General features: G+C 36.1%; 1 protein-coding gene across 6 annotated transcripts in view; it reads left to right on the top strand.

Annotated features, from left to right (window-relative positions):
• The window catches only part of ERBB4 (erb-b2 receptor tyrosine kinase 4), a 1105575-nt gene that overhangs the window by 784641 nt on the left and 305815 nt on the right, over positions 1-15119 (top strand). For all 6 annotated transcript variants that reach the window (XM_070619838.1, XM_070619836.1, XM_070619833.1 and 3 more), the window contains exons 7-10: positions 898-1039; positions 5037-5150; positions 6393-6519; positions 13396-13469. In XM_070619838.1, coding sequence (XP_070475939.1) covers positions 898-1039; positions 5037-5150; positions 6393-6519; positions 13396-13469 — 457 coding nt within the window. The remainder of the gene's footprint in view (positions 1-897; positions 1040-5036; positions 5151-6392; positions 6520-13395; positions 13470-15119) is intronic.

The raw sequence follows: 15119 nt of genomic DNA, 5'->3' as shown, positions 1-15119 counted from the left end.
TAACTTTTTAATTCTGAGAATTAGTTCATCTATTCTTTCGTTAATCATCTGTTTTAATGTATTTATACATATGTTCTATTTTTATATCCAATGCTTAACTCTCAGGTGGAACAATTGTTTTTAATTCTCCTCAAATGCATTTGAAAATATTAACAAGGTGAGGACTCAATACAAATGTATAAGTCAGAAGAAACAAATTGTTTTAGTTGAACTTAGGAGCTTTTACTAAATGGTGTGGCGTTATGAAAAAGACCATCCAGGAAATGGCATCATATTATTTAAATACGGACTAACTATGGGCGCTTCTTTACATTTGGATATTACACAGCCTACATTTACAACTGACCAGTCTCCTGCCAGAGCCTTTTCTTTGAGTCCATTTTAAATGGCCAGCACGGTGTTTTCTCCTTGTACAATGGTGATGATTGACTTAACCATGTAACATAAATCACTGAACTCTCCAAACGCCAGCTTAAGGAAAGTCTAGCCTACAGAATTTGGGATTTAGTAGTCAGTACCAGACTCTAAGACTAAACACAAACCCTTTGAATAAGTGTGAGCTTAAATGATTCTTCACCATTAGCTAACTTTATATTTTAAACCAATTCTGTTTACAAATTAGTGGATAGATTCTAAGCAAATCGAACATCAATAACTATAGATAGTATATTTACACACATTGTAAAAGTAGTCTTGTAAAATTTTGGAGGGCTTAAACAAATTTTGACTTAAAAAATAAACACTAACAATGACAAAATTATCAAATTTTGCAGTTTTTATAAAATTGATGAATACCAAGTAAAAAACAACCTTTTCACAAAACTGTTGCGTCAGTGTTCCTTTAACAAGCATGAGGAAAGTTATCTTTAAATGAAATTGGTATTTGCTGTGTTACAGGCCTGCATGAATTTCAATGACAGTGGAGCATGTGTTACTCAGTGTCCCCAAACTTTTGTCTACAATCCAACCACCTTTCAGTTGGAGCATAACTTCAATGCAAAGTACACGTATGGAGCATTTTGTGTCAAGAAGTGCCCACGTAAGTAACAGGATAAGAATAGCCAAATTAATTAGACCGTCAGTTAAAAACAAAAGAATTTTATGTAAATTTATTATAATTTGAAACTTGTAACAATAATGATGAATTCCTTGGGTGTGGGTACTATCGCTATCATTTCGCAAATAACTAAATTAAAATTCAAAAACTAAAGTGATTAGTCCAAAGTCTCAGCAAAAGAGTAGCATGTTTGAGGTGAGAGTTCAGCGTCATTGACTTCTAAAGTCACCATTTTCACTACACCTCCACGTTTTTGCACATGATGCTGTCTCCCAGAAAAGTGATTAAAGTCGCGGCAAACTATGTAATGAGTGAGGTCTTTTTCTGATAACAATGAATTTTTACCTAAAATTATTTCTGATTACTTATTTGTAATAGAATACATAGCATTAGAGTTTTAATATCACATCTAATCTTAAACAAGAACGATAGATATGAAAGCAATGTTAAGGTCTTTACCAAATTGATAACTTTTCCTGGGGATTCAAAGTGACCAGCTTAACTTTCATCAAGAATTCAGTACAATATATGTCTTGATGTTTGCTCAGGTCAGTTTCTTTGCTTGGAGTGGTCAATGTTTTCCTATTGAAAAGGCTGGAAAAATTCACTACGTTCATCTACATACTCATTTAAAAGAAGGCTTTACAGCCTACAGAATACAGATACTATGGTTTTCTTCGTTTTGTGCATAGGATGGATTAGGAAGTGTAAGGGACGTGGGATTAGAGTGGATATGAGTTCTGGCTTTGCCAACCTATAAGTCATGTGATTTTAAATTAACTATTTAGTTTTCTGTTTCCTCCTCTTTAAGATGTGGATGGTAATAATCACATCTCCCCTCTCTTTTTCCCAGAGTCATAGGGAATAAGGATCAGAGGAATAGTATATACAAACAAGTCTTTGAAAACAATGGCAATTGTAATCATTATTATTAAATATATTTATATATTTACTTATATAAATATAAACTATGCATATAAATATGTAGATAAATATAAATTTAACATGCCTGTGAATTAGCATTTTAAAGTCACAGGCACACTAACTCTAGGATGTTAAGGACTTTTTCATCATAAACACTTGGATGTGCAAACATATTTTTTCTTCTTTTTTTGAGAAAGATAAGCCCTCAGCTAACGTCCGCTGCCAATCATCTTCTTTTTGCTGAGGAAGATTGGCCCTGAGCTAACATCTGTGCCCATCTTCCTCTATTTTATATGTGGGACACCTGCCACAGCATGACTTGATAAGCGATGGTAGGTCCGCTCCCAGGATCTGAACCTGAGTACCTCAGGCCACTGAAGTGGAATGTGCGAACTTAACTGCTGTGCCACCGGGCCAGCCCACAAACATATGTTTTTGATCTAATAACCTCTTGTCTAAAGTTACCCTGTATCCCACCAGCTGCTACCCTTGCAAAACAGGGGACTTAAAAGTATGGAAGGATGGGGCTCAATGATGACATTTTTCCTTTTCTTAGATAAATATCCTCCTACTCTACTATCTTCAAATTATGGTGACTTATCCCAAAGACAATCAAAACTGGTTTTATTTTAGATTTTTGGTGCTTTCCCTTTTATTCAAGGCCTGAGGATGAGGCCCAGGGGTTGACCTGGAGTGGAAGAGGGGCCAGGAAAGTGAACTATGTCCCCTTTCCTTTACTCTGGTCCTTACAGTGGCTCATCTGAAGGCTCTGGGGTCCTACGTGTGGCAAGTACCTAACACTGGGAGCGGCTGTGTGATATTGCATGTCTAGTTACTTTACACATGGTAACTCACAAACTTCCATCCTTGCTTTACTTTAGGCCTATCAAATTATAGATTAATTTAAAGAACGTCAGTATTTACCTATGTAAAATTCAAATCTTTGATGGGCCTTGCTCATAACGCATGATTTGCTAAACTGTAGCTATCTTGGAAAAGCATAGACATTTAGCTTCTAAATACTGATCTACAATCCTAATCCAGAATTCTGGAATTAAAAAACTCCAAACAACAGATATTTTTTGAAACTCATTTGGCTGCAAAACCTGAACCTAACTAATATGAGGCTATTTTTAATCTTTATTTATTCCACTTAGCATAAATTGTTGCAAAAATGAGAAAGTGTTTAAATATGAAGTATTCCTAAAGACCTTGCAGAAAAGGTGGTTCCGTAATATACAGTATATGCACCTGTTGCAGGTTGGGTTCCCCTGAGACTGAGATTAAGTTGTTAAGGAGTGTTCTCAGAATCAAGACCTGTGGAGGAGGGAAAGGAAGCAGGATCAGGCTGCAACGTAGTCTAAACAAAGTGCCTCCTTTGTGGTAGACACCCTCTGGTGGAATACAAAGATCTTCACACTTTGTGCCCACTCCCACAGATTCATGTATATCCCTCTACCCCAGACTCCCTTCAATCTCAGATTTTCCAGTATTTCTTCTCCCAGGGCAAGCCAGTGCTCATGAGTCCATTATATTCGTAGCTCAGGTCACTTCCACACAAAGTAAATGATTATTTGCACTACCCAGAACTATGCCCACTGGTAGGATTTTTCCCTGCCACTCTCCTTCAAGTCCACTCCTGAGTGAGGCTGCAGGGCAGCTGCCATCCATTTTCAACTGCTTGCACCCACATGCCAAGCTTAATTTTTGTCTCCTCTTTCAGCTTGTCACAAGCACCCTCTCTCGGCCCCCCATGCAGCCAGATGTATGAGCTGAGTGGGAAGTGCCAGCACTATGGTGTATGACATGGGGGTCTGGACCACCTGCTTATGCAGGTCACTTATGCCTCTGCCCCTGTGCACATCCAATCCCAAATGCACTGCTTCTGTCTTACAGTGGATTTCTCTTGGACCTGCGCAACATTATGACATCATGTTTCTAATAAAATCTTGTTGGTGACGGGCAATTCTGCCTACAAGGTCAATCAGTGACCCATAGTTAAGTGTTCTATCTTTACCAGGACCCAGAAACATGTTAGAAGATGTTTGTTAAATGGTTATAATCTATGCTGCGGATGGCCTGGCTTAGATCTAGAATCCTAGAGGTCTCTGATATGATTTTCCAGTTAGGACTTGCCATAGCTCCACATGGCATATTTTCTCAACACAGATACTTCCAGTATCATAGATCCTCTTGGGTTTATAACCCAAGTAGCAGAATTTCTTGCACCCCAGCCTGGACTGCGCCACATGCCTTTCCTGCTCTGGGCCCCTTCAAGGCTGGAAGCCTTCCATACCACTGAATATTGGGCCAGAAGCAGTATTCCCAGACATGGAAGGATGCTGCCTGCAAAACCCAAAGTGGCCTAGAACGTATTATGTTTTCCCTTTATTCCAGGATGCTCTAGATGCAATAATTTGTCCTTTTTTGGGGAGGGAATATCCTGGAATATTCCAGATCCCTGGACTCCCAAACATTTCACCAATCTATCAGGTAACTAGATGTTACTAGTTTATTTAGTATACCTTTCCTAAAGTACTGCCCTTTCAAATTTCATTTTGTTTCTTCTTGAAAAACTTTGGGATGGTTTCTATGGCACTCCACGGAAAGACAGAATCTAGTAAACATTTCCTCCTGGATATGAAGTGCACTTTCTTGATCTAAGGCAGATTAACTTGAGCTTCATGTAATGGGAAGTATTTTTAGACTTCAAACTTGCATCATGCCATGAAATGAAGTGGAACTACTGAAAAATCATAAACTAAATGTCACTTAGTTTCCTAAGACTATAAAATAAATTCCCTCTATTTTGGGGGCAATTCAGGATGTGGAGCAGTAGTCAAGCAAGTACGTTGTTAATACTCAGTGCTACTGGATTTGAATGTCGATGTTGTAGATGCGATTTCAGGTCGAGATATTTAGACAGAGAATTGTTTTAGGGGAAAAGACATATATACTATCAATGATGGTAATCATTTTCAAAGCCTAAAATATCTTGTTTTAAATTTGTTTGCTGAACATCAGTATCATTACTAATTTTACCTTGTTTTGTCAGATAACTTTGTGGTCGATTCCAGTTCTTGTGTGCGTGCCTGTCCTAGTTCCAAGATGGAAGTAGAAGAAAATGGTATTAAAATGTGTAAACCTTGCACTGATATTTGCCCAAAAGGTGAGTGATAGCTGAGATTATTTTAGCCAGAACAGGGGCCTCTACCAAGGTTTTTCTTTCACCTTTTAATGGGCTGAGTAAGCTCTTGGAACACAGCTCTCGTACCACCAAATCTTCCCACGCACACTTTTCTATGACTTTGAACAGTTCCCCAAAGTATCAATTGTTGTAACAGTGTGTATTATTGGTTTTGAATGATATATACTAAAAGGATCCAGATAATACTCAGAGTTAACTTTGATAGGGACTAAAAAATAAAGTTGCATTTCATCCTATAGGTAGCGAATCTTAGAAGCTACGCGGAACAGTTCACATGATTGTTTTAGCATCAAGAACACATCTTAGTTGCTTGCCACTGTGTGCAGAATGATCCGCTATGCATGAAAGACGACACAAAGAGACATGCAACGTGACATTTATTTCCAGGTCTAAAAAACGTTTTGAAAGATAAGATACATGAAATGACAACATTTACCGTGTGTTAAATAAATGTTGCAGATAATTCATATTATAGAATTTTAGTGGAAGAAGAAATCGCTCCAGCTAGGGTGCTCAAATCCCTTGCTGGAATGAAGCTTAAATTGAGCAGGATGAAAGTGGCCTAATTTTTCCAAATGTTATTAAGCTTTCCAAGGCATCGAAGAGTGCCTGTAAAAACGGTGAACTTTAGAGTTACTTTTGGACTCTTTCTCCACACACACATATACATTTTTGTTTGTTTGTTTTTTAAGTGGAGCCTTCAGAGAGCACAGGTAATACTCAATTTAACTATGAATATTTGAATGGCTCTTGATTCTGGTTACCACTCACATCAGTAGGACTCTGTTTAACATCTATTCTTAATTAGACTGGTGTGTTTAAAACCACAGGTTGCAGACCATCATTAGGCTATGAAATTATTTTACTAAAGTGACCAGTGTTTAAAATTATTAAAAATGATATTTTAGGATGGATTTGAAAATAGGTGATTTTTTGTAGTAAGGGTATGTATGTGTTGCGTATGCACACTGGGTCCTGTTATAAAATGTAATTCTTACAAATCATAGTCACCAGACTAAAATGCAAGGACAGTATTTTAAAGCACGCCCAGTAGTAAATGTTGCGTGAAAGAATTATTATTTTATTTGTTAGAAAATGTATTTCTTATGACGAATTTTTTTTCATTTTTATAATGAAAATGCAATGATTTATGGACTGAAAAACAGTTTTTCAACTCCCTGACTGTGAGTCTCGTTTCTGCAGCTTGCGATGGCATTGGCACGGGATCACTGCTGTCAGCTCAGACTGTGGATTCCAGTAACATTGACAAATTCATAAACTGCACCAAAATCAATGGGAATTTGATCTTCCTTGTCACTGGTATTCATGGGTCAGTATTAAATTTTTGTAGAATATTATTTTACGAAGTCTAAACAAAACTGAAGAGATTCTTTAGCTTTGTCTGTTTGGTTCCTTTTGACCGAGAAAAGTTCTGTTCTATATTAATGCTTTTCTCCAACAAAATCAAATGCCAGATTTCACCAGCAGTGATCATAAACCAAAGTTTTGGGATACATCCAGCTTATGAGTTTGGTGCCTAATTAGCTTTGAAAATATAACTTCATAGATAAGCTACAACGTATTTGTAAGACATTCTTCTTAAATCTATAGATTTCAGCAAGCTTGACCTTTTTTTAGGTCTGTTTAGGGAGAGAATATCGATGAGTAAAGTGGGGAATTCAAATTCCTAACTGATTAGTTCAAGACAACATATATTAATATTCCTTTAAAAATGTATCTCACAGAAAACAAATCAGTAAGCTCACATTTTCCTGAGCTTTCAGGAATTCTCTTTTTCCTAATGTATCTTTTTCTCTTTTTTCTTAGATTGGGAAGTTAGTACTCTTATAAAAGATCTACTTAATGAACTTAATTTTAGCAGGGAAAATTGTAACACTCTCTGGGCTATTTCATTACAGAACCACCCACTGATTTTAACTGGGAAAATGACCAAGTTTGTATGCTTTCAATCGCAATACAAATGTCAATATTTTTAATTCATATTTTATTTATTTGTCTATATTACTACTTAATCCCTAAATATTAGTGCTACAGGCTACAGATAAAGAATATCACTCACAAATTTCAACTCAAAATCTTACTTTAAATTTATATCACATCATTTCTAGCAGCAAAATAATTTAACACATTATGAATAAATATGTACAGATAAAAACAGTAAGAGAAATAGAACAAAGTGTTTCTTTCCATTCAAATAAATTACTGTAGGTCTTATTGCATTAAGCATTTCTTTACTTTAAAATGAAGCTTTTAATGTGGGTCTATACCAGATATTATAATATGTATGCACTTTCTGTCCCAGATATGTCATATTTGGCCCAAGAAGTGTTTTATTTTTTAAATAAGGTCAAGATTTCAAACTTCTCTTTAGAAATATGTGGACTTGGTTGCTCTTAACCTACATTCTTACATGGCAACAATATGTTGGAGCTGGATAGTACTAACCATTTTGAGACGGGACATATTCAATTGAATTTAGCATAGTCCCCTCTGCTCCTCTGAATCCTTCACATTGCTGTCTTCAACTTCTTGGCCCCATCAGGTAGGAGAAGTGTATCTATGTAATTTAACTCATATATAACATTTAGCAGAACAATATATCCACATTTTAACTATTTTAAAATGAAATATCATCGTGAATGAAAGATCATATCATGTTAACACTATATTCTGAAAAATAAGAAGACATAGCCACTTGATTCACATTGCCTGGTTCTACATGGATGTAGTCAATGAATTGGCCTCAAGTCCATCAGTGCGGGGAAAAATTTGAAAACATAGTCTCATGAATTTCACTAGATGAGTGGTTTTCATCCCAATCAGACCCAACATCCATCTTTTAAATATTAAGCATTTTAACACTCCCTGTTCAATGTTGAAATCAAAGTCATAGATAAGATAGCCTACTTATATACATAATTTTATAAAGTCATTGTAATTCTCCAGTTGTAATTTAAAGAAGAAACAAGAAAAGTAATGCATAATGTTACAATACATTAAAATATGTATTGATAGGAAAATGCCCAGCTTCTACTTACTTGTAATGAAAGTTAGGATTTATAAGAACTAAAACAAGTCATTCCATGCAAGAAGTGCAGGGAAATAAGTTTTATTGAAATAGAGGCAACATGACTACAGAATTACCGACAAATACAAGCAACTATGAAGTCTGTGCACATGAGGTCCTAAACTGAGTGGGACATTTTAAGGCTGTTCAAGACATGAGGCGATCCTTTGCTGTGAAAGACATTTCACTTCCTTGGGTTGGGATTACTAAAGCCCGTAGTATCCCTCAGTCTCTGTTACAACTGAAACACCTCTGCAAGTGCCCCAGCCTCCCTTTAGTGGAGCGGTACTGCCCCCACTGAGGACCACTGCAAGAACTTTCTGCCAGTAGAAGGATTATGAACCAACAAAAGAAACCTGCTGATGGTTAATCTTTTTTTTTGTGACAAAGATTCGCCTTGGGCTAACATCTGTGCCAATCTTCCTCTTTTTGCTTGAGGAAGATTCACTTTGAGCTAACATGTGTGCCAATCTTCCTGTATTTCGTATGTGGGTTGCTGTCACAGCATGGGCACTGATGAGCGGTGTAGGTCTGCACCAGGAACCAAACATGGGCTGCCAAAGCAGCGCATGCCAAAATTAACCACTAGACCACAGGGCCAGCCCCTGGTTAACCTTCTTATAGATAAAGCACAGGTGGGAAGGTTTGTAAAAGAGCTGGCTTAGTGTGGTTCATAATAGTTATTTTAGTCCTGGTTCATTATGGAACATATTTATCAAAACTCTAGATTTGTACTAATTATAAAATGGTTTTACATCTTCTCCTTCAGCTAAGGCCTAGAATAGGGGAAATATTAATGAATAAATGCAAAAACAGAAAGCAGGTATTTCAAGGTATAAAAATATATTGTGCAATAAGGACCATACATTCACGAGTTTATGAGAAGAATCATTACAAAACATTAGACTTTCAAGGAGATCAACCTTGCTAATTCATCCGGTTGAAAAGTGACTAACAGAAAGATCAACTCAGATGGGTGAAAATAGAAAGGTAAACCAAGCTTCTCTTAAAAATGAGAATTAGATTTTCTCCTTGAGTAACTTGATCCAGACTAGACTGGAGTTTGATTTGAGGCCCCATCATGGACAATCCGTATTGAGTTGGGTGGCTTCCATTACATGTCAAACACGTCATTTCCATCAATGTAAAGTTGAGAACTGAATTAATAATAAATACCTACTTCCTCTGGTTGTTGTGGGGATTAAAAACAAAAAATGTTTTTAAATGTTTAGCCAAGTACTTGGAATACAGTGAAACCTTAATAAAATGGTATAAAAAAGAAAGAGTTGGGGCAAGGAGTGAGGCAGAGGGAGAGAGAGAGAAAGAGAGAGAGAGAGGGTAGGGAGGACAGAGAGGGAGAGGGAGAGAAAGAATCAAAAGTAACAAAAATAAAAAAAATCCCCCAAAACAGAAAAAATTTACAAAAAGAAAACAGCAAAGCAGGAGGAGAAGACAGTGCAAAAGAAAATCTTAATATATGTCTCGTTTTTAGCACAGCATATAGTGCAACAGATATTATTTTATAGACTATTAGAAACCAAATAAAGGCAACGTTACTTTCATGACAATATTTTCTTTATGATAAATCATACTTAGTTCAGAAGATTTTTATTTATTCTCTATTATAGCACTTAAACTCAGAATATTTAAATGTTAACATTATAATTAATATTATTGTGTCCCAAGCAAAATATATAAGGCATTTCCCAGAACAAAGATATAAGTAAAATATGGTATGTTCCTCATTCCTAGTCTCACACTAGCATGAAACGTGTATTCTAAGCCTCTCCCTTTCATCTTTGGAAAGTATTAACAGACAGTTAACTCACTAGGCCTGAGACATGTATGCATAGGCATATGTGTATTCACGTATGTAATATGTGTGTGTGCACGTGTATGAAGAGGGAGAGATTTTAAAGGTGAATAATATGGAGTATTATAAAGAAAAAACTTCTAGTCAATTAAAGAAGTGTTTATTTCACTTCATTCCCATACCCTCAATCTTCTACTAACTAGTTTTTATTAGGATGTGTGGTTTGATTAAAATAGCTGAGGTATTTCTTTAAACTCAATAGAAAGGCAAAATTCATAATTAAATGAGATTATACTTTTCAAAAACAAGTTTCTGCAAAAAAATAAATTTGCTGTCAATTTGTCAATTAAAATTTTAATGAATAAAAGAGCTCAAGGAAGTTAATTGACGTGTTCGGTATATAGCACAATAGTGCCTTTGCCAGAAATAGACTGGACACTCTTATTTCCTTATTTAGAATGGGAACTGCCCTTAAAACTAGTGTTTAGGGTTATCTTCAGCAATAATCCTCTTTGACATCTTGTCGTGTTTGACATTGTTCATGTCGGTGTTCTTAGAGCAACAAAACGCTCACCATATAAGCACGTTCATGCTGTCACAATGAGACACCCACAGCAAAGTGCTTAGATGATAGATAATGGAAAAGAGATAATGGGTTTGGTGAAAAAATAGAGTGATTTCAATGGAATTGTAAAAACATGTTTCTCCTCCTTTATCCTGAGCTTTATTTTGGATCACCAAACACAATGACAGGGTGAACACAATGTTCTTTCTCATGGCTCTGAATTGAACTAGGGAAGTTCGAGCTTTTAAAGTATTGTGGATTTCAAGTGGCTGTAGGATGAAACTCCCTAGAGGTACTTTGAAGGCAGTAAGTGAGATTCTGTCAACTTATTTTATTAGAGTCCTGAATCTCTAAAATTAAGCATATAAAATTTCTGTGGTCCACTGTCCAGAATTCATTTCATTCCTGGCAACCTGGAAGTGTTCTCAGTAAACGTTTGGACCGACCCTATTAGTGTGGGCTTGCCCTGAATTTTGAGTGTTTTTCAATAAAGCCAGAATATTTGATTATGTGATCAGAGCTGTTCTCTACACTGTTTTTCTTCAAAGAACAAATGTTGAAAGCTCATCCTACTACTGCAATGCTGATATTTCTTCTGCATACAAAAGTCTTTGCACATTAAAAAATGATAACAACAAGAGTTTTCCCACGTGGTGAACTTAATTTTTTGGCTTCATATTCATCAAAGGCGTAATTATTCATTCTATGTATCTTCAATTATAAATAGAGCAAGTTTGCCAGCACATTTAATTTAGACTTTAAGCTTTTGAGAGATACTCACGTCACGTTAAAAAAAATCTTAATTGTGTATGTGTGAATTACAGGGAAACTTTTTCTATTTTACAGTGGCGAAATCCACTAATATTTTTTTTTTTTTTGAGGAAGATTAGCCCTGAGCTAACTGCTGCCAATCCTCTTTTTGCTGAGGAAGACTGGCCCTGAGCTAACATCCATGCCCATCTTCCTCTACTTTATATGTGGGATGCCAACCACAGCATGGCTTGCCAAGCAGTGCCATGTCCCCACACCTAGGATCCGAACCAGCGAACCCCAGGCCACTGAAGTGGAACGTGCGCACTTAACGGCTGCGCCACCCGGCCGGCCCCTGGGGAAACTTTTTTACAGTGTTTCTCCAAGCCTTCTATAGCACTCCAGGTTAAACTAGTAGGATATTGAATAGATTACACTGCTTAGTTTGAAATGGTAATTTAATCAAGCAAAGATTTTTTTTCTTTAAAGATAAAGGTTGGTTCACAGTACAGAAGAATATGCTGATGAACCAAGTTGACAGAGCCAGTCCAAGGTGGTTCCAGAGATCAAGGTGGCTGGAACTAACAGTCTTCTCAAGGCTCTAATGCTGGGATGAATAGATGCCAATGGACTCAGCCTCAGAGTCCCATGAGATAGGGTGTATGCCTATCTGTTTGTCAGGAGACTGTGGAGTACCTTGACTGACAGCCCTATTAAAACTGCATCCGATGGATCACTGTATCCTAGTGGTTATTCCCATACAAAAAAGAAGGTTTTCAAAGACTGGTAAAACAACAGATGTCCACAGCAAGGATTCCTACAGGTGGAGACATGCTTCTAAAAAGGCCTCAGTTCATTGTTCTTGGAAGGTTTGATTTCTCTTAGAGAAGTGGCCGATGAACAGAATTTAGTTTTTCTCTGAAGGGCAGATACTAATAGGAGGTCTCTACTTGCCCAGAATAGCACAGAATGTCTTTTAAAGTCATAAAACTTTTCAAAAAATATTATATATTCTTTAAAAGAATGAAAAGTATTACTTGAACTACTGAGAAATGTTTGATATTATGTTTATGTTTGGCTTAATATTCAAGTATGTAATTATTTTGTATCATCAGCATGTTATACATGAAAAATAATTTTCCTAAGATGAAAATCTCTGAAAAAATTCCGTTAGATATTTGATTTTAAAAGACGGTTTATGTTCATTTTTGAAAAGACAGGGCATCTACATAGCAATAACATTAATTATAAAAATATGTTTATGCATTAGGAGATGGTATCTTTAATAATCTCCAGAATTTACAACACCTTTTGAGTATTATTAAATTTGTTGTAAATTTTGTTTTCAAATGTTAGTATGATTCATATAGATGGAAGCAAATAGATCCTATGTTACAAAAGTGAGTATAAATAAAACAGAAACAAGATTACTCTAAATAATCCATATAAGGAGTAACTTTCATACAATATTATGAATATTGTGAAAATCTGCTAATAGATAAATGTGAAGATAGAGCAAAAGAAAATTGACTTCATGTGCTTGTTTTTATCCTTTCTATGAACTTACAGGTGCTCTTAGCAATTTAGAATGGTTTGAGCTGACCAAAAGGCAATTATTCTCACCATAAAATAATTTATTTGTAGGGTATATTTTCCTCAGTAAGAATAAACTTTTAAAGGCAAAATAAAATAAAATGACTCATAAATAGAATTGCTATATTTGTAGTTTCTTTAGGATAGTCAAACTGAACTATTCCTCTACATCTGGAATAGCCTTTGATGAATTCATATTGTGTGTTGTCAAAAATATTCTCAAAGCACATTTTAATCTCCCTCCACATCTATCATAGAAAAATTTGGACAAGACATTGCTAACCTTCCTATTGCTAATTAAAATTCAGTTTGAATGAAGTAACTATTGTTACATTTTTCATATTTTCACCACTGTATCTAATCTTCTATTTGGCTGCATCTCTTCTTGATTCTCTAGGGACCCTTACAATGCAATTGAAGCCATAGACCCAGAGAAACTGAATGTCTTTCGGACCGTCCGAGAGATAACAGGTAATTTTTAAAGTGTGATCTTTGTGCTATGAACTATGTGAATTTTAGTGTTTTCTTGAAAATATTACACAATGTTGGAATCAGCAACTCATTTTCAAAGCAAATTCTAGTTTTTAAAACGCATGTCACTTTAAGTGATGAGTGTCTTTACTCCTTAGCATTTGTACATGTTTTGAAAGCCCACAGAACGTTTTTTTTTCTTACTCTTTTCTTATTGCAGTAACAGTGGTTTATAACATTATATAAATTTCAGGTGTACATAATCATAGATTTCTATTTCTGTGTCGATTACATCATGTTCACCACCCAAGACTAATTACAATCCATCTCCACACACATGTGCCTAATCCCTCTTTTGCCCTCCACCCTCCCACATTCCCCTCTGGTAACCACAGACCCAATCTCTGTTTCTGTGTGTTTGTTTGTCACTGTTTTTATCTTCTGCTTGTGAGTGAGATCATACTGCATTTGACTTTCTCCCTCTGACTTATTTCACTTAGCATAATACCCTCAAGGTCCATCTATGTTGTCACAAATGGCTGGATTTCATCATTTCTTATGGCTGAGTAGTATTCCATGTGTGTGTATATCACATCTTCTTTATCCATTCACCCCTTGATAGGCACCTAGGTTGCCTCCAAGTCTTGGTTATTGGAAATAATGCTGTGATGAACAGCGGTGCATGTATCTTTCTGCATTTGTGTTTTCAAGTTCTTTGGATGAATAGCCAGCAGTGGAATAGCTGGATCATATGGTAGATCTATTCTTAATTTTCTGAGGACACTCCATACTGCTTTCCATAGTGGCTGCACCAATTTGCACTCCCACCAGCAGTGAAGAAGGGTTCCCTTCTCTCCACATCCTCTCCAACATTTGTTGTTTCCTGTCTTGTTTATTATAGCCATTCTGACCAGAGTGAGGTGATATCTCATTGTAGTTTTGATTTGCATTTCCCTGATAGCCAATGATGTTGAATATCTTTTCATGTACCTGTTGGCCATATGTATATCTTCTTTGGAGATATGTCTGTTCAGATCTTTTGCCCGTTTTTTAAGTGGGTTGTTAGTTTTTTGTTGTTGGGATGTATGTGTTCTTTATGTATTTGGGATAGTAACCCCTTATCAGGTATATGGCTTGCAAATATCTTCTCCCAGTTCTTAGGTTGTCTTTTTGTTATGTTGATGGTTTCCTTTGCTGTGCTGAAGCTTTTTAGTTTGATGTAGTCTCATTTGTTTATTTTTTCTATTGTTTCCCTTTCCTGATCAGACATGGTACTCGAAAATATGCTCCTAAAACCAATGTCGAAGAGCATACTACCTATGTTTTCTTCTAGAAGTTTACTGTTTCCAGATCTAACATTCAAGTCTTTAATCCACTTTGAGTTGATTTTTGTGTATGGTGTGAGATAATGGTCTGCTTTTATTCTTTTGCATGTGGCTGTCCAGTTTTCCCAACACCATTTATTGAAAAAAAACTCTCCTTTCTTCGTTGTATACTCTTGGCTCCCTTGTCTAAAATTAGCTGTCCATAGATATGTGGGTTTATTTCTGGGCTCTTGACTCTGTTCCATTGATCAGTGTGTCTGTTTTTGTGCCAGTACCATGCTGTTTTTGTTACCATATCTTTGTAGTATATTTTGAAGTCATGGAT

The sequence above is a fragment of the Equus przewalskii genome, chromosome 5 (genome assembly GCF_037783145.1).
Source record: "Equus przewalskii isolate Varuska chromosome 5, EquPr2, whole genome shotgun sequence".
Taxonomy (NCBI): Eukaryota; Metazoa; Chordata; class Mammalia; order Perissodactyla; family Equidae; genus Equus; species Equus przewalskii.
Note: the sequence above shows the minus strand (reverse complement) of the source record. Positions and strands in the feature narration are given on the sequence as shown.